The sequence below is a fragment of the Xiphophorus couchianus genome, chromosome 5 (assembly GCF_001444195.1).
Source record: "Xiphophorus couchianus chromosome 5, X_couchianus-1.0, whole genome shotgun sequence".
Lineage (NCBI taxonomy): Eukaryota > Metazoa > Chordata > Actinopteri > Cyprinodontiformes > Poeciliidae > Xiphophorus > Xiphophorus couchianus.
In genome coordinates this window covers 34,282,758-34,302,594 of record NC_040232.1, presented here as the reverse complement: position 1 = coordinate 34,302,594, position 19,837 = coordinate 34,282,758, and the positions used below count along the sequence as shown (strand labels likewise).

Sequence of the window (19,837 nt, the reverse complement as noted above, 5' to 3'; positions counted from 1 at the left end):
AATGTGTGGGGTCTGCAGAAATCTTACCTACCCTTTTCCTGACATTAAGACTCGTACAAGTCCTGTCAGCATTTTTACAACCATGCTTTATAATCGGCCCAGACTGTTTGCTGCTTCTATGTCGGAATTTCAATAATAAAAAATCTACAACGTAACTCACATCTATAACAGCACGAGCATCTTTATGATGCATTTTACACCTTTTTCCCCATAATAGCTCTGCACCAAGAAAAAAAAAACTATTCTTGTGTTTATTGACACTTCTCAATAAACACAAGAAAAAGCATCTCTTAGATGTAATCTGAATTTTGAATCTAAAAACATTCCGTTCACTAAGCAACTCGAGTGATATGTAAAACGGGAAGGAAGAGTCATTTCGGTATCGTGGTTAAATCTGGTTTGTTCGCCTCATTTTCTTTAGCAATCTATCTACCATAAGAAGACCTACTGCACTTCGCAACACGACTGCTGTCAGTATTGGTTGGTGAGTTGCATTTCATATTTTCCATATCACCGGTTTAAAAAATGTATTTACTTTGGTTTTTTATTCTGTTTGTTTGTGTGTTTTCTCTTACTAGAAATTGAGGGAATACTTTGGCCATGCTGTTTTTAAAAGCTGAACAGATGTTTTTGGGCTTCGTCCTCTGTGTCTCAGGTCTGAAACAGAGACTGTGTGCAGTAAGATGGAGAAACAAACTGATTCTTTAGCTGACATCTATTGTTGTGTGTGTGTGTGTGTGTGTGTGTGTGTGCGCGCGTGTGTGTGTGTGTGTGTGTGTGTGTGTGTGTGTGTGTGTGTGTGTGTGTGTGTGTGTGTGTGTGTGTGTTAAAGGGGCTCTGGGAGCAGAGAGAAGCATCTGCGTCCTGAAGGGTTCATCCGTCAATCTGACTTGCTTTGCCAAAGATCCAGCCGCGCCCAAGAGCTGGTACTACCTCAAGGAAAACAAAACTCTGCGTGTAATGAAAGAGATTTCTGAGATTTCTGCGAGTTTCACCTACAACGTAACTGAGGACGGGACTCTAACTATCAGAGATGTACACAAGAGTGATGGGTACAGCTTCTGCTGCCAAGAATCCTACAGGGAATGCCTGGAGAACAGAACGAAGCTCCACGTCACAGGTACAAACAAGGTCTATTTCTTTAATATGGAAGCTTACTGCAGGCTACTTAAGTATATTGATATATAGGTACACCTGAAATCAAATGTTTTTTAAAAGTTTTATAAAAAGACTGAACCTTTTTCACACCGCCTGATGTTTATTTAGTCTAAATAAATGTTTTGAAGCAGCTATGGTTATCAAAAAGATTTTCCTTGCTAAATTCCAAAATGCTGAGAGATCGTTGTTCTTGAGAACTTTTAAGCTGTCTGACTTGGGTCAAAGGTTTTGCATTAAGGGAATTGTAGATAGAAAAAAAAAATGGAGAAATACATTTTTGTATTTTGAGATTAATCTCAGAAATTTTCTTGGGGGAAAAAAAAATGCTCAGTTTCTCTTTTTAAACTTGAAAAGTTGAAAATGTTCTACTTTTTGACATGATCATAATGATTTTCCTTAATTTCAAAAGTAAAAAAAAAAAAAAATTCCAGAGATTGATCTACAACATTTCTTAGTTTTTTTCTAGTAAATCTTTGATTTCTCAAACTCAGAAATTTCCATGTTTTTTGTTTTTTTAGCAGTTTGCTGGATTTTTTGGTCAATTCCTTGCGACAGAACTAGTGTAACTGAGCTACGTTTTCAGGACGCCTACCTTACACAAATGTTTTTATCTCTGTCAGACAAATATTCTTTTGGACAGACATGAGAGCTTTGTCATTTGGCCACATGCTGTCATTTCAGACCTCCAGGTAAAGGTGTTTCCTGCCTCGGAGGGACAGAAAGTGACTCTGATGTGCTCAAGCAGCTGTTCTCTGACTGAAAGCCCTGCAGCCTTCATCTGGTACCAGAACGGAGCGTTCCTCTATGAGGACTGGTCCCCCTGGTACCAAGAGCTGGTCAGCAGTGATCAGGCAGTCAGATACTCCTGTGCTATCAAAGGCTACGAGGATCTCAGAGCTCCGGACGTCTCAGTGGGTCAGTGATACCAGAAAAATTGATGCAATGGGTGAAATAAATAGTAAGTTATGTAAAATGAGACAGGGAAAATGTATTGAGCACACGCAACAGAGAAGGTGGATAAAGGCATGGAAAGCCAAGATATAAATTGCAATCAGTGATTGGAAAGCCATCCTTGTGGCCCTAGACAGAGGAGTGAAAAGAATCAACAGAAGAGTTGTCCAAAAACCAAAGGCCACATGAATAGAGTATCAGAAAGATCTGAGATCAATGATAACCATCAACAGCCGTGGCCCGTATCCTCACCACGCAGGACTCAACTTCTGAAGAAAGAGCATGCTGAAGCTCTTTTACTGCATCACCACAAATACTGGCAGAACACAGTCTGGTCAAGATTGAACTCTGTTTTTGGCCTTAACTCACACCATGTCTGGAGGACAAAATGCACTGCACATCACCCCAAAAAAACACCATACCAAAAGTGAAGTTTGGAGGAGAAATATCACGGTGTGCGGCTGTTTTTCTGCATACGGTACGAGCAAATGTCAGGTAACTGAAAGGAGGATATATGGAAAGATGTACCCAGACGCTCTAGAGAAAAATCTGCTGTCCGTCTTCCAGAATGATGAAGTTGAAACAAGGGTGAACGTTTCAGCAAGACTGTGATCCCAAACCCAGAGCAGAGGAAACTCTCAATAAATCTGCTAGACTGACTCAGTCAATCACCTGGTTTGAATTCAATTGGAAAAATACTTAAAAGTCAGAGTTCATAGAAAGAAACCCACCGGACCTTCAAGATTTAAAGACTCTGTGTCCCTTGAATCTCGTCTTGAATCAGTCATTACCAACACAAGCTTTTGGTCCAAAGTATAAAACAAATGAATCGTGTTCAATACTTTTTCCCCCTGTGCCATTTCACATTAGCACACATAACTTAGTTTCTGTACTTATTTGTTTTGGTTTCTTTCTATGTAAGGATTACTTCGGTTGTCACCGACACCTTCTGAAAATGTCATATCAGTATTTCCTGTAGGAATATGTTTACTATGAAAAATTGTTCAACCGTTGGATTATTTAAGTTTTGTTTTTTTTCAAACAAAACCAATGAATGCATCAAACTACAACTGGAAAATGACGGCATGTTTATTTCTCTACAGACTTCATCCATCCAGACTGTTTCGGTGTGACGTATTCAAAAGCAGAAATGTGTCCGGAGAAACTGAAATCGGCCGAGGGGCCGTGCTCCATCACGTACCCCAGAGGTGACGATTCCTCGCAGAAACACACCATCCAGTCTAACATGTAATAAGTTTGTTTATTCCCTCCTGACAGACGTACGTGTTCAAAGGTTCGCTGAAACGGATTATGTCACGCTGATCTGTAACACCAGCTGCCCCGCCGCTGACGCTCACACCACCTTTACTTGGTACTGGAACAGAAAGGCTTTCATGGACTGCACCAGTCAGGACATGATGCTATTTAAATCTGACGACTATGTCTCCTGCACTGTTAAAAACAATGAATATATGCACTCTGATGAGATCAGTAAGTAGCTTTTTTGTTTTACAGACAAACTTTTTTTTTTTTTTTTTGTGCCCAGATGCTTTCTGGATGGTGCAGAATAGATATAGATAGAAAAAAGAAAAGGAAGAGTACATTTCAGCCAAAACATTCAGATTTATCTCAGAAATTTTCAACACAATCTTGGAAATGTCTGAGCTCCAAAAGTCGACAATTTGCAAGGAATAATACCCAGAAATTTTCTAGAAATGAATATTTGGACATTTCTGAAATGTCAAAAAATTTGTAAAAATAATTTTTAAAAAAAGCTCAGAAATGTTCAAGAAAAAACTTGAAAATTTCTGTGTTTGAAAGGTGGAGAAATTGCTAGAAAAACATCAAAAATTTCAAGAATAATCTCAGAATTTAAAAAAAAATAAAATCTTTGAAATTTCCAAGCTCCAAAAGTTGGCAATTTGTGAGTAAAAAAAACAGAAATTTTGAAATGGATCTTAGAAATTTTCTGTAAAAAAAAACCATAGAAGATTTCTGAGTTTCAAAAGTCGAAAGTTGTGATGTTTTTTTTTTTTTTCTTGCTAAATTGTCGACATCTGGCGCTCAAAAACGTCCCAAATTTTCAAGAAGTTCTGGAAGTTTCAAAAATGTTTTACTTTTGAAAATCATTTGAAAAAATAAAAGTTGAAATAATTCTAGAAAATCAAGCAAATTTTTTCTGGAAAAGCTTTTCCTACAAAATGTCTGAGATTAATCTAATAATTTGAGTTTTTTACTCGCAGACTGTCAGCTTTTGGAGCTCAAAAACTTTCTTGATTTTTTTTTTCTGTCGACAACGGCCCGTAGTGATCACTTTTCACTAAATATTCTCATTTCATTCTTCAGGCACAAACTCCGGTAACGTGAATTATGTCAGCAGGAGCTTGTGCGTGCTGGAAGGAGCTTCTGTAAACATTTCCAGCAAATACACAAAGAGTCACTCAGCCCATTCCAACTTGTTATCGTGGTATAAACTAAAGCGAGACATGAAGGAGGAAGCTGATGCCACCATGATAGAAGCTGGAGGCCGGGTGGAGCACCACAACATTAATAATTATGAACACACGCTCACAATCAACAACCTGATGAAGGATGACTCTGGTGAATACATGTTCACTCTCAATAAGTATGAGAAATATGAGCAGCCTGACCTGCTGGGAGCGATCCTGGTGGTCACAGGTAATACTTGGTTTTTTTAAAATAATTTTTCATTTATTTATGTATTTGTTTGTGTGTTTATTTTATATTTAGATCATATTTAATTTTCTTGTAATTTCCCACTTGTGTTATGAATGTTAAGGGTAACATTTATATTTACTCATATTTAACACTTTGGATAGGAGTATCTTCACAGCAAATAATCAATTTCCTCAACTAATCAATCAGTTAAAGAGGGAAATCGCACTGACAAACAACATCCTGTAGGGTTTTGGTTAACATTTGAAAAACTCTCCATCATTTTCCTTCAACTTCAAGGCCACATTCCACATTGTGTTGGTCTATCAATTGAAAACTCTATGGAGCCAAATTGGGGCCATAAAGTTTGTAAAAATAAAAAAAAATTGAAACTGAAACAAAACCTTGAATCTGAAAAGAGGTTTTGAACATGTTTTTCAGTCTGACATCCTTTTTTTCAATTTCAATTTGAGTTTAATTTTTTTTTCTTTTTTAGAACAAACTGTATGACCCCAATTCAGCTCCCATTAAACTCCTGACGTTTGTAGTTGAAACGTGACAAAATGTCAAGAGCTATGAATGCTTTTGCAGAATGCTGTAATGTAGGAGTGCACGATATATTGGCACCAAAATCGGTACCGGCCGATATCAGTCATTTTTTAACATATCGATATCGGTCCGATAAATAAAACTGGGCTGATACAAACATCCGATATTTATTTTTATCCGTGTCTGGTTGATTTTTTTTTCTCCCAAAGGTGTTGAAACGGTACTGAAATATTTATAACATCAGTAAATATCAGTTATCAGCCATAATAGAAATATTAATATCAGATATCAGATATCAAATATCGATATCGGCCAAAATTTTCATATAGGTGCATCCTCACTGTAAGGGATATGAAATATTACAATACACCACCCTGCCAAACTTGTATGCTTTTGCTTTTTGACCGTTTCTCATTAGTCTCCCGCGTCTCGACGTGTTTCAGGTCTGAAGGTGACCATGACTCCCTCTGACGTGGTGACAGAAGGTCAGAGAGTCACGCTGACCTGCAGCACCAGCTGCCCTCTGAGTGAGGAGACAACCTACATGTGGTTCTTCAATGAGCAACCGCTGAGCCTCAATGGGGGCCACAACAAGCACGTTGTTCTAAACCCAGTCAGAAAACGGCATGCGGGAATCTACACCTGTGCGATCAGAACCCCCAAGACCATCAACTCGAGCGTGGAGATTCTTACTGTCAGAGGTAATTCAAGGATTGGGCGTGTAAAAGTATATTCCGTACAAATGCGGAATCCATTAAACCAAGTGAGTTGCACTGAAATCAAGCAGTTTGTATTATTTATCTTTTCCATAGAAGGAGATAAAACTGCGATTGTAGCAATGAACATAACAAAACTGGTGTTTATATTGCTGTTCCCTCTTGTTGGATGTAAGAAGTACCTGATGCTGAGGTAAAACACCTTCAATTATTCCACGTATCGATGCCTTCTTACCATTACATTAACACATTTAACTTTCATTTTTACGAACTAAGAAAACGAAAAACTGCAACTCGCACAGCCAAGCCGAGTGAAAAAGTGGAAATGGAAGAGGTGAGGACAAGCTCTCAAAGCGAAATGGCTGTTTTTGTGTCTTTCCCTCGGCTAAGTGTTTTGTTTTTTCTCACAGGTGACGCCCCAATATGAGATACTCCCGTTTACGGCCCGATACCCTCGTACTGAAGGAGAGTAGGAAGACAAGACAGCAGGACATTGCATAACGACTTTACTTCATGGGCTGCGGTATTCGATATAAGCCCTGAAAATAATGTACAGAGGTCATAAAAATAAAATGCAACTTTAGATGCCAAAGATAAAGCCTTTCCCGTTGATATCGCTTCTTGCTTATGGGTCGGATGTAACTTCTTTGTCACGTTCGAACGGCGATGTTCAGATCAAGAAAGATGATCGTAACCTTTCATGAAACAGGATTCCACGAACCGCTGCAAACTAAGTAGTAGAAATAACATCACATTTACTGAGGTTTTGCAAACCTTCTGTTAAAAGTATCTGAACAATTGAGACTTAAATAATGGAGACAATGTTTATCGTCTGCCATTTAATGTGGCATTTGACTAAAGAAAAACAAATATGTCAGAAGATAAAGATTAAGAAAAATGAAAAACACACAACAGCCTGATTAAGTAGGTGTGCGCACCCTTAAACAAGTACTTGTTTAAAGCACCTTTTGTCTCCGTTTTAGCCTTTAATTTTTAAGTTCTCTTTGCATTTCACATCTTGACTTAGTTGTATATTCTTACTCTAGCTTTCAAAGTTTTCTCCATCTGAAAAAAGAGTAACATGATATCCTGTTCCTACCGGGCATGCAGTGCCTTCGTGTTGTTTCTGTGTACAAACTGAACTTTTGGTCAAGCGCTTCCAGTTTGGTTCCTCCAGACCGTAGCGCGTTCTTTACCAACCTTTTCGGAAGATTTTAGCTAAGTTTTCTTCGTTAGCAAATATTCCTGAAATCGAACCCTTTTTCTCAGTCCAGACATACAGAGCAGATTGTTTTCACGTGTGGAAATCAACCAGAGCTTGTTGGAAATTGCTGCAGCCACTTTAGCCGCTTAGCACGACAGTTGATGTTTGACATTTTTTATCAATTCAGAAGGAAAAAAATACAAATAAAAAACGTTCAGTGTTTTTAAAAAATATTTTCTCCAGTTATTGTTGATTGTCTTCACTGTGACATAGTGTACATAGTGGATTGTTTTGTATTCTTCTCCTGACTGATACTTTTGTACAGTTAGGTATTCTTAGCATCTCCATAGAAAACCACGGCTGCATCAACAGATGGCAAATATGAAAATTTAAGGAACGTCCTAGGACGACTGAGCCTTATTTCAGATATAATCGACGTAATTGATGAAAATTCAATCAGGCTATTTAGTCAAAATGGTGCTTGAACAAAGCATTCCCTCAGTTTTTAAATCTCAAAACTCTTGAGTTTTAACCGGATTGTGTATGCTGATGAAAGCCAAAAATATATTTCTTGTTAAATTGTCCTTTAAATAACTACTCTTGTGCTTAATAACATTGTTTTTAAGTATTAACCTGTTTGATATCAACAGATATTTAACTTAGAACCATTTTCAACCATTTTGTAAGCAGTTTATTGTAACCATTCATTTAATTTGCCTTTGGGATCAATAAAGTATTGTTGAGTTTCAATTTAATTGAATTTTAGGCAAAACAACTCAAATATTGCATCATGTACAATATTTATATTTATGTATGACTGTTGCACTGCATTTGAATCACTCAGCATCAATCAATGATTCATCTGTGCCTCTGATAACTGTGTTTTGGTTAAATATGATAATATACAAAACTGATTTACGTGGTGTACGTTCAGACAACAATTATTTCATAAAGTTTATTTGAATTTCAAAATCTTAGAGTATTTGTAGTCACTTTTGCCTTACCAAAGCCAATTTCTTGCATAGAAGGGATTTTTAAAAGATATTTTATTTACAAAAATATCTACAAGTTACATAAACAGTAACTAAGGTCAAGGCTTAAGGAAGGCAAAAGAGCAACAATTACAAACAGGAAAAGGTTAAATACAGCAAATTAGGGCAGATTACATGAGAAATTCTTTACAAATCTAAGCTAAGAACTACAATACAGTCTTCACAACATTTTATTTTTGTACTCTCTGGCATAGAAGTTGGCAACAGTGCTGACGAGGAGCTTTACGTAAATAGGCAGTCCTTTGTGTAAACAAGCGTTTAGGCACCCCTTAACGGCTGCCACGGGAAATTCAACGATTCCTCAAACTTGCATAAAATACACAAAGAAGTACTCCAGGTATGCTTTTGACGACGGAATAACAGTATAACATAATATAAAAAAAAATAAAATAAAATAAACGTGGACTTTACGTAATACCCCTCTTCTGGCCTGGTTGGTCACGTGGTTGGCCTCGCATCCCGTTTTGTGTGGAGTAGCCGCTCCGGTCCGTTTGCTCCATCCTGTCGCAGAGCAACGGCGTCGACCTGCTCACACTTGGCCGTTGGATTCAACTGCGCTTTTTAAGCGGTGGACTAAAAGTACCATGGACAACAGAGGTTACGGTTCTGGTAAATATCCACAGATCGTGTAGTATTTTTGTTCTTAAAAAAAAAAAAAACCCTATTAGCTCTCTGTGTTACCGAGTAGAAAGCAGCTACATTGTGCTAGCTGTGGTTGTGCACATTTGTAGCTTCCCAGCTAAGCTAGCCAGGCCCGCTAGCTGTAGCTTTAAACAAAGACGTTAAACATTCGTTGTTTTTCGTTCTGTTGTCCATAATTAACTTGGCAGTTTTAATTCAGACTTACGATATGTTGCTAGTTCTACCATAGGCATTTCCGCTAGCATGAACGTGACAGCGCCGTTGTGGTTAGCCGTCACGATTCTGCTTTGCTGTTATTTATTTTTATTTTATTTTTTTTTTAGCTGTGAGTAATATGGTGGTGCTGTGTGAGGATTATAGTGTTCAATATTTAGAACAGGGGCGGGCATTTAAAAAGCCTAAGTTTAAACACTGAATGTTAAAATGGCCGCTTCAGTGCACAAGGGAAATTTAAATGTATCAAAAATACTTGTCGGGTCTTTTGTGTTGGTCACGTATTGGTGACCATTTGATGACGGTTATTATGAAATTGACTATTTTTCTTTGCTTTCCCTCCTTTTTGTCCAATGATATTTTACAAACCAGACTTAAAGTAAACCTAGGTTTGTTGGTTTCCTCATACTTACTCATTTTCTTTCTTTTCTTTTTTTTTTTGCAGGTTATTCCAGTTGGGGAGGCGGAAGCTCAGGAAACAGAGGTGAGGAAGTTAATAATCAAACAAATCTTACTAGCAGACTGAAGTGCATTGTTACACATTCTCAGTGCTTAAGCGTATTTAATGTACAATCAATGCGTGCTATAGTATATATATATATGTATGACAAGCACAGTTGGGCAATGTGCTTCAAACTAAATCACATTTACCGGAACTGAAGGGAAGCTAAGCTGATGTACAGCGATGTTTTGCTTGGCATATAACCCTCAACATGCTTGTTTGCATCATTATCAGCTTTCATTTGATCAGTAATAGATCAACTGAGGTGTTTCATCTTATTGCAAAGCTCAAGAACACGGCTCGACGTTTAAGCACAGGAAAAATAAGCACTAGGACTCGACAAGAACAGTAAACTGTTGTAGCAAAGTGAAACAATTATTAAAGGGGCAGTGTTATGTAAAATCTACTTTTTTGAGCTTTACATCATGTTATAACGTTGTTCCCTCATCAAAAACACACCTGGAGCGTTCCCTTGATTCGTTGATGCATGTTTGAGAAATCCTTAACCGTTAATCCCTAATCCACAACCATTCAGCTGTGCAAAACTCCTTGGTGCACCTAGCCCCGCCTCTGAGGACAAAGCTCCTCCTCTGAGCTGTTCCTCAAGCCAAGCTTCTGCATTGCAGAGCACCTCTCTCTCTCTCTCTCCCTCTCTCTCTCTCTCTCACACACACACACACACACACAACTACCTCACTCAGCTCCTTCAGACTAGCCAGCAGCAATTAGCAAACACCTGGTTGAGTTGCTCATCTGCTGAACTCTTCATATGAGCTACTTCTCAGCGTAATGCTGGTAAAAAATTATGTTAAAGGGTTAATAGAGGAGCTATGTTGTGATGACTTCATGAAGTTGAAGTTTCTTAAAGAGACAGAGGCCCAATTTCAAGGCGTTAAATTGCAAGGTCAAATTTGATTTCTGCAGCATTTTTATATTAACTGAAGTTAACAGTTACTTGATAGTGCTATGTTATAGCACGATGTGCCTGGGAAATGCATCACACTGCCTCTTTAAAATCAAATGTTCAAGCCAATTATTAAGGGATGTTGGAGTAGGGATGATTCTTGTTTTTGTTCCCTTTCACTTTTGAAGGTTCTGGTGGTTTTGACATGTATGGAGGAGGAGCAGGAGGAAGTTATAAAGACTCCGGAGCTGGAGGATACGGAGGTGGCGGCGGCAGCGGCGGCCATCTGAAGCGAGGGCCGTCAGGGGGATCTATGCTCACATCCTCTGGCACGCACGCAGACGCAGTCATTGCCAAGATTAACCAGCGCCTGGACATGCTCACACAGTTAGAGGGGGGGTTTAGGGGGTCTCGAGGAGACAGGTAACATTGTTTTTCTTTTTAGTTAATTTATTTTAGGATAAATACCACAGTATATATTGTAATGCACAGCATAGGAATGGTTTGAAGGATACCTACTTATGAGTTCATCTTGATAAATTAGAATTTATTTTCATTATTCAATTAAACTCAGTCTTTTGATTACACACATAAGGTAAGCTTTAGTTTCTTTAAATTAAAAAAAAAAACTTCATGTATCCCAAAGACAAATAAAATGTTGATGTAAGTCATTAATACAAAAGTTCTTCAAAGTTATTGTTAAATTAATCCAAAGCAAAAAAATTTGATAAATTAAGAACCAAAAATCTGAATATCCCCTAAGACCAGTAAATAGGTGTTATTACAAAAATGTTGTATTATGATTTACAATCATGGGGATAGTTTGCTAATTTAAGATATGTCCAGTAGACGGCCATTGACATTCTCCACAGGGTTTTAAAAAACATGAAAAGGTTGAGTGGAAGAAAAAAGTCTCAATATCAAAAAAATGCACAGAAGTAACAGCGATAATTTTCTTGGAATTTAAGTGATTACACACACAGTGTCGGAATGTTACTGTGTGAGATGAAGCTGTGTGGTAGTGTTTAACTTTGTGAATGAATTTCCTGAAATTAGATTATTTCCAGTCCAGTTTATTGAACTGTCTGTCAATATTAATGGGGTAAAATTTGCTTTGGCTGGATTACAAATGATCCCATTAAGCTTCCTAGTGCCACTTGGAACATTGACAGGAAGACCCTGTATCTTTTTTTTTATTATTATTTGATCTTTAGTGATTTTTAAAAAAACATCTTTAAACACTTGTCTTTGTGTAGTGCCATGGGCTTTTGTTGGAAGTGGATATATAAATCTTTCAATTTGTTTAAAAAAAACAAACTCTTTTCATCTGAAGTCAGGCGTTCCTTTAAGTTTCTCCCCAGACAATTTTTATTTTCTGGTCCGTTTCCCTCATCCTCCATGTGACCTAACCTGTGTTCCGACTTTAGGTTACCCAGAGCGATGAGTTTACCGCTTTACAGAGACATTATTTATGAATGACAACCCCTTTTTATATAGATTATAAATATATCATCCCATTTCATTGGTGTTCTGTGTAATCTGCTCACATCTCAGGATGTTTCACCGCTTGCCCCTGTCTGAACACGTTGCTGGTGGAGTTTTCTTTCCCAGCCTTTAGCCAGTAAAAACCCCAAACTAAATTGCATTTCTTTAATCTGCAAGAGTTTAAAGTCTAAAGGCTGACCACAAATTGAAAACTCGCTAGTTTCGGATCATCTCGTTTTGATCTAATGTGGTTCTTGTTATTTTATTTTACTTTTAATTTTTTGCATACATCTGGATGTGACAGGACACTCTGAGAAAGCAAGATGATGGAGCAGAAGGAAAGAGCAGGTGGAGAAACCTCCATCCTGGCTTGCCCTCCCTGCCTGTCTCGCTCTCTGCTGTGCTATCAACCCTCTTCCCTCCCTCCCTTCCTGCAGGTTTGACGAGTACGAGTCTTTCGACTCGCGCCCCTCCGGGCTCTCCTCCTCCCGAGATCTCTACAGATCTGGCGGCGGTAGCTACGGTTTTGGGGACAGCATGCTGATGACTCAGCGAGGCGGCTCCGGCTTCGGAGGGGGAATTGGGCTCGGGGGAGGAGGAGGCTTTGACAGCCTCTCCTCCTCCTCCTATGGCGTCGCCAAAGTGCGACCGAATATGAGAGACTCCTTCGCCGGTGGCCAGGGAGGCGGCTCCGGAGGCGGCGGATGGGTCGGAGCCGGCCGACGTTCCCCCAGAAGGGGCGGGGGCGCCGGGGCCCGAGGAGCCGCAGGAGGGTTTGGCGGCCGCAGGTCCGACCCCACCCCACTAAGCGGGGGTTTGCGGGGAAGCGGCGGCGGGGGCCAGTCCCACCGGGGCCACTCTCCAGGAGGTGGTAGAGGCAAGCTCCCATCCCTCCTGTCCAACCGCATGTACCCCGAGAGCGGTGGCTTCCAGGGCTCTGCTCCGGGGCCTCAGGACTTTCCCGGGAGGCATTTTGGAGGGGGGCCACGAGGCGGTCGCCAGCGAGGCCGCAAGAGACCCCTCATCAAAGTAAGTACCTCCAGCCAAATGAAAACCCCTCCCACCCCACCTCAGACGCTGGGCGAATGCTGAGCCCTTTCTCTGACTCCCTCCTTCTTTTACTCTTAACTGGAACATTAGCCCAACGTGCTAATCCATGCTAGCTTTCCAACTACAGCAGTTTGTGAAATATAACACAAATAATAGTAATAACAATAAAAGAAATGTTTGCACTTCTAAAATTCATCTACTTTTGATTTTAAAGTGGCCTGAAAAGTTCAGTGAAGTGCAACAAATTAGTCCCAGCTGCTTAATGCTTTCTAATTAGCTACAGGTTGATTATTTTTCCACTGCAATTTTTTTTTTGTTCATTTGTTTTTAAATATATACCATTTTTAAGTTGAATATTTTAAAGAAACATTTACAGTCTTGTCAAAAACTGCATTTTCATGTTTTCAACTAAATTCACACAGTACTATCTAGGTCTCTCTCTTTTTTCCTTTTTTTTTTTTTTTCCTCTTTGTCTAGTTGAAGTTGTGGGTGACCTGCACTAATTGTTAAGCCGGAATGGGGCATTCATGAACCGTCTGGAAACTAGAAAGTTATTGGAAAATAAAAGAGATTTGAACTCCTGAGTAGGCATGGGCCGGTATGAGAAATGTTCCTGGAAAAGTTTGGAATTTCATGTGCATTTTCCAGGTCTGGATAATTAGAGAAAAGGAGCTGTATTTTCAAACTATTCATTTTACTCTCTAAAAAATGTCAGTGTCTTGGTCCTTCCTTCTTCCTCATTTGTCCACTGAATATTTGAGCCATCTTTTATCAAATCATACATCAATCTTTCTTTCTTTCTTTCTATCTCTGTTCATCCTGTTGTTTCTCCTTTCATGTTTTATATCTTCTTATCAAACCGTTTATTTACGTTTTTATTTGCACTTTAAAGTTATGCTAAATCGAAGAACTGGAAATAATTTGGGTCTGGAAAAATCTAGAATTTTCTCACAAATGAGCAAGATGGTGTTGAGTCCGTCCAAAAATCACAATTATTTATTTCATTATTTCATTTTTACATTTCTACTTAAATCACAATTAGAAAATTTACCAGTCTGTCATAAGCCATAAGCTGCGTTTCCATTGGCCGTATAACTGTGTAAATTGGTATTGCAAAAATTAATTTTCTTAATGCCCATCCATCCATTTTCTGTTCACCCTTTGTCCCTAATGGGGTCGGGAGGGGTGCCGGTGTCTATCTCCAGCTACGTTCCGGGCGAGAGGCGGGGTACACCCTGGACAGGTCGCCAGTCTGTCGCAGGGCAACACAAAGACATACAGGACAAACAACCATTCACACACACACTCACACCTAGGGAGAATTTAGAGAAACCAATTGACCTGACAGTCATGTTTTTGGACTGTGGGAGGAAGCCGGAGTACCCGGAGAGAACCCACGCATGCACAGGGAGAACATGCAAACTCCATGCAGAAAGACCCCGGGCCGGGAATCGAACCCAGGACCTTCTTGCTGCAAGGCAACAGTGCTACCAACTGCGCCACTGAGCAGCCCATTAATTTATTTTTATTTTTTTTTTTCTTAATGGAAATGCTTAAAAAAAAGTTTCCCAGCGGTCTCAAAATTGGTGTATTTAGCAAAATGTGATAACTATTTTTATGACTTACCACATTAACAAACTTAATCACATGGGATTTTTTATTCATTAATTATTTTTTTTAAATTTCTTTTTAATGGAAACGTCTCAATTGCAAAATTTTCGGCATTAGCGGAATATCAACAAATTTTTGCACACATTTGTCATAGCAACACAGCTAATGTTTCTTTGAGTATTTCTTTAAATGTCTGCCGAGTAAATGGTAAGGCAAATGCAGCTCTTTGTTCCATAAACTCTGCTCATTTCTGTCACTTTTTCTGGCATTAAAGGGAGTTGAAGCAGTAGAAACTTTTATAATGGAGACTCTTTCGTCATTGTTTGAACCCAGTAACCGGCCCATGCCTAAAGAAACTGAAAGTCAAATGAGTTCAAAACGCAGATGTGTAGTTTGCATGCCTCGGCCGCATTTCTGTGAGGAACTCTCAAGACGATGAGGACAGGAATGCAGTGCAGGTTAAAGTCTAGAAATGTGTTATGATTTTATTTTATCCTGTCGTGTCGTTTTAATTTGGCTCCGCAGCAGCAGGTAAAGCCGCAGCGTGACGGACAGAAGAAGAGGAAGACCGGAGGCGACGAGCCGGAGTCGAAGATGAACAAGACGGAGGGCGAAGAGGCGGAGGGAACGCAAGGTTACTCCTCAGAAATCCGAGACATGATGATGTCACGTTTTATAGAAATGTTCGCAGTCTTGTCTCATCTTTCTGTGCCCATTTATTTATTTTATTGTAAACAGAAGAACCAAAACCAGAAGGTGACGACAACAATCCGGAGGCTGCTACTGAGGTGAATAGGGAAAGCTTTTTGTCTTAATGCTCAATCTTATTTTTCTTTTTTATTTATTTTTCTGAAATCCATATTTATCTATTTATTATTGGTTTACTTTGACTGCAATCAAATCCCCGTGTAAACGATTTGACCCCAGTGTGACCTGCATTCACAGAATGAGAACAAAGAGGTCACACAGCACTGCACATCGAATTAAATATGGATGCCGCCATCTGTGGATTATTATTGTTTTGCCTTATAAAGTTGAGCAATTTTTTTTGATTCAGCCATTGCTTGCAACCTAATATATAACATCTGTCTTCTTCTGGTGTAGCATTATGAGGGATGTGTCATGTAAATGAGGTTAACTACAAATGCTTGCAAAACTACTGGGTGTGTCTGTGATAACACAACATAAAAAATTGGCACAAATTGTTTATTTTTTCTCCTTTTTTTTTGTGAAAAGATTTTAAAGTGGCCTGTCCTGCTGCCATGAAAAAGTGTAATACGGGTCACATTTAGCAGAAATTAAATCAGAGTTGGATGCTATTGTGTGCGAACACAGCACTTCACACTGGTGCACATGAAGTATTAGTTCTTGTGACATTAAGATCAAGTTTAAACAGTAGCACATAAAATTAGGAATTACTGTGTGTGTCACAAACTAAACTTGATATTTTATCAAATGTATTTTCTTTAATGCAGGAAGCGACTCCCTCTGAAGAAGGGAAAACCGGTAATTCCCAATTAATATTTTTGTCAGAATCCATATTTTTGAAGCGTGAACCTGTTTTCATTCGTGTTACGTCTGAACTGTTGATCAGCTACGGCCAAACAGGAGGAGAAGAAGAAGCCTCCGACCCAAGGACAGGAGAAGCAGCAAAAAGCAAGAAAGAGAAGAGGCTTCATGGACAGGTGAGGGGCGGGGCTTAAATAAACAAATCTACTTTCTTTTTCTTCATTCTTTACGTGAGCAAAATAGGCTTTTTCTTTATCGGAGATGATTGAAAATTCTTCATTTTCTGGATATAGGTTTATATGGCGCTTTTATTTGTTTTGTTTTTGCCTGACATCACCAGTTTTGATTCGATATTTTCTCTCACGGCAGGTTGATGTTTGCATGTTCCGTCTGCAAGTTCCGCTCCTTCTACAAGGAAGAAATGGACGCTCATCTGGAAAGCCGCTTTCACAAGGACCACTTTAAGTTCCTCTCCAACCAGCTGTCCAAACCAACCACAGACTTCCTGCAGGTGGCGTCGCATGGCCATGAAGTTCATTCGCAATTTTAAAAAGTGAACTGGGTTCCTATTGATCTGTTTCATTCAAATCCTCATAAAAAAATGTCTTGCGTGCGTCATTTTGTAGGAATACATGCAGAACAAATTCAAGAAGACGGCAGAGAGGGTCGGCCAGTTAGAGAATCACAGCGCCACCATCTGTCAGATATACAGAGAGCAGGATCTCACCCGGGGTAAGCGCTTCCTTCGGCCTTCTGTGCATCAGAACGACGACGACGCAGCAGCAGCGGTGTGTGCTGATGTTTTCTCCCGTGGTTCAGAGCTCGGAATGGAGCACTTCATGAGGAAGGTGGAGGCGGCGCACTGCGGAGCCTGTGACCTCTTCATTCCCATGCAGCCCCACCTCATTCAGAAGCACATCAAGTCTCCAGACCACAACTACAACCGGAAGGTACGCTTCCACTGAAACCTGACCCGATCATTCACAGTGCTGGAATTGCATTCGGCTTATTGTTTCACGCCGTGATTTTAAGCTTTTCTTCCTTGAGCTCCAATGGAGAAAAAGTATTAAAAAATAATTTTAAAGATCTTCAGATTTTTTTGGTTCCGTCTTCTGCTATAAAGTTTTTATTTTTCTAGATCTACATTTTTGGTATACTTGCAACTGTTTTGTGGAGTCTTATTAATATTTTTCACGTAATTCCTTTGTTTTTGTGGCCCTCCGTGTAAAATCTGTAAAAACGTTGTTTTTAAGGGCATAATGGAGCAAGCGAAGCGTGGCAGTTTGTCAGTGGCTAGAAGCATCCTCAACCACAAACTGATTGGGAAGAAACTGGAGAGCTACCTCAAGGTACGTCAATCATTTTTTTATTTACATTGATTCTATTCTCTTTTTTTTACAGTTTGATTTTTTTTCCCTATTTTATATTTAATTTACTATCTTTTATTTGCTTTTTTTTTTTTTTTTTTTTACTTACTATTATTATTTTATTCACTTTTACTATTTTATATTTGCAATTCTATTTTATTACATTTTTCATATACCATCTTCTGTTTCAGTATTATTTTTGTACTGTTATATTATGCGTTATAATTTTAATGTTTTATTTACTGTTAAATTAACTATTTTGTTAACTGTTATGTTTATTAACAATTATGTTTTGTTTACTATTTTAGCATTTTATTTACTGTTTTTTGTACTATTAGATTTGTTTGTTTACTATATTTTTTATTTACTACATGTTTTATCAACTGTTAATAAAACACATAGTTTTATTAACAGCTAACCATCATTTTTCATCCATTATTACTGAAATGTGAAATATTTGAAAATGAAAAACTGTTTTCTATTCATAAAGTAATCACGACTGTAATTTATTTTCTTATTACTTTTGTAGTAAATGTGCATTGAAGTATTGTCTCGTTGCCAGGGTGAGAACCCATTCACCGGGAACCAAGATGAGCACGACCCGGAGGACTCCATGGCGATGGACGTGTCAGAGCTGGAGCACACCGGGGAGGCGGCTGAAGGTCAGCCAGAAAATCCAGAGATCAAAGATGAGTCTGTGGCTGAAGGAGAAGCTGCTCAGGAGGCAGAGGGGGAACAACCAGCAGCTGCTGCTGGTGCTGCTGCTGCTGGTGCTGGTGCTGCTGCTGCTGCTGCTGCTGCTGCTGCTGCTGCTGCTGCTGCTGCTGCTGCTGCTGCTGCTGCTGCTGCTGCTGCTGCTGCTGCTGCAGGGGAGGAAGAGGAGAGGATGGAGGATGAAGAGCAGCAGCTGGAGGAAGAGAACCAGGAAGAGGAAACGCAGGAAAACCATGGAGTAGAGGAAGGTTTCGAGATTGGCGAGGAGGAGGACGAGGGATACGTAGTGCACGACGAAGGAGAAGAGGGATTCCATGGCGACGAGGAAGGAGCGGAGGAATGTCAAGAATGAGCTGTCCTTCCTTCCTGTGAGCGTTTTAATGTGAATATATCTGGACCAGCTGCTGAATCAGTCCAGTTAAATCAGCTGTACATACTTCTGCTGTTTTTTTTTTTGGTTTTTGTTGCATTAGGAATACGTTTTCCACTTCAGGTACTACTATCCACTAAGCTCGACTAAAAGTGGCGACGTTCCTTTAAGAAACTCTGATGCATGACTGTGTTCCAGTATGTTTGAGATTAATTTGTAAAGTAGCTTTTTGGGGACAAACAGGTGGCCTTGCTGGTTCCAGTCTTAAATCAAATAATAAATGCTTGCGCTGTCTTCACTCTCATTGCAACAAACACTTGGATTTCCTTTTTTTTATTTAAACCTCAAAGGCAATATTTGTGAAAATATCAAACTTTTCTCCTTTTTGTTGAATATTTCTAATTTCTTTTACAAGCTATCAGTATTGTAATGTTCCAAGACTTTAGTTTTATTTTATTTTTGTAGTTGCATGGTGACCCAGAATTGACCTATTTGTGATCTGCGTTTGAAATTTTACAGCAATGTGAGCTTTTTAATCTTCCAGTGAATTTAACTGTTGACATTCAGAATAGATAGAAAAAAAAGATGTGACTATTTGTTTCACCTGAGAAATAAACTTGTTCAAAACAAATCTCTGATTCTTTGCCATCTTTCAGGATTGTTGTATCTCAGTGTGTCTCAATTAAACTTAAACTTAAATAGTTCCTTTAAACTTTGAAGTCTTAGATTACTTTTTAAACCTACACTATGGTTGAGTGTTTTGGTGCTCTAACGTTTTACGCAACCCTTATTGATTGCTTGAGTTTGACCGATTGATATTAAAAATTATGTTGTTTGGATTTGAGGTGATCGTCTCGAGGTAGTATATAATTAAGTGTACGGTTGAATGTTTTAAGGAATTATCCCAAAATGCATATTGCACATTGATTAGCCTCTTTTTAATCTGATACTCCAATAAAATCTAGATCAATTTACCTTCAGATGTCACCTTATTAGTAAATGGATTCCATCTGTTTTTAAGACATTTTTCACTCTTTACAACTATGGACAAGGTCATTTGGTTTGTTGTGTAAATTTCCAATAAAAAAAAATTAAAATGAGTGCATTTTTTTTTTTTAAATAAATTTTTACTAACAATATTATATTGCTTTTGTATTTGTTGGG

The 19,837-nt window shown here is 38.9% G+C and overlaps 2 protein-coding genes across 3 annotated transcripts; both read left to right on the top strand.

The window, feature by feature from the left end:
* Positions 1-20: 20 nt before the first annotated feature.
* Positions 21-8,004, top strand: LOC114143919 (uncharacterized). Its single transcript, XM_028016321.1, has 11 exons — positions 21-484; positions 579-655; positions 833-1,120; positions 1,840-2,073; positions 3,213-3,317; positions 3,388-3,600; positions 4,456-4,788; positions 5,778-6,035; positions 6,147-6,243; positions 6,327-6,384; positions 6,461-8,004. Exons 2-11 carry the CDS (start codon positions 601-603, stop codon positions 6,521-6,523), a joined length of 1,704 nt encoding a protein of 567 aa, XP_027872122.1. The 5' UTR covers positions 21-484; positions 579-600; the 3' UTR covers positions 6,524-8,004.
* Positions 8,005-8,754: 750 nt separating this feature from the next.
* akap8l (A kinase (PRKA) anchor protein 8-like) lies at positions 8,755-19,304 on the top strand. Of its 2 annotated transcripts, none has more exons than XM_028016501.1 (14): positions 8,755-8,915; positions 9,607-9,645; positions 10,756-10,990; positions 12,490-13,081; positions 15,239-15,347; positions 15,452-15,501; positions 16,189-16,219; positions 16,308-16,398; positions 16,592-16,733; positions 16,849-16,954; positions 17,042-17,172; positions 17,476-17,571; positions 18,152-18,344; positions 18,429-19,304. In XM_028016501.1, exons 1-14 carry the CDS (start codon positions 8,891-8,893, stop codon positions 18,653-18,655), a joined length of 2,067 nt encoding a protein of 688 aa, XP_027872302.1. In that variant the 5' UTR covers positions 8,755-8,890; the 3' UTR covers positions 18,656-19,304. The 2 variants fall into 2 exon arrangements, with proteins under 2 accessions (XP_027872302.1, XP_027872301.1); XM_028016500.1 differs by having other exon boundaries at positions 18,414-19,304.
* Positions 19,305-19,837: the final 533 nt, after the last annotated feature.

Coding starts and splice junctions, on each gene's coding strand:
- akap8l (XM_028016500.1), top strand. CDS start 8,891: ATGGACAACAGAGGTTACGGTTCTG. Junction 15,348..15,451: donor AGAGGCGGAGGGAACGCAAG/GTTACTCCTCAG, acceptor TATTGTAAACAG/AAGAACCAAAACCAGAAGGT. Junction 16,734..16,848: donor CAACCACAGACTTCCTGCAG/GTGGCGTCGCAT, acceptor GTCATTTTGTAG/GAATACATGCAGAACAAATT.
- LOC114143919 (XM_028016321.1), top strand. CDS start 601: ATGCTGTTTTTAAAAGCTGAACAGATGTTTTTGGGCTTCGTCCTCTGT. Junction 656..832: donor CTTCGTCCTCTGTGTCTCAG/GTCTGAAACAGA, acceptor TGTGTGTTAAAG/GGGCTCTGGGAGCAGAGAGA. Junction 6,385..6,460: donor AAAAAGTGGAAATGGAAGAG/GTGAGGACAAGC, acceptor TTTTTCTCACAG/GTGACGCCCCAATATGAGAT.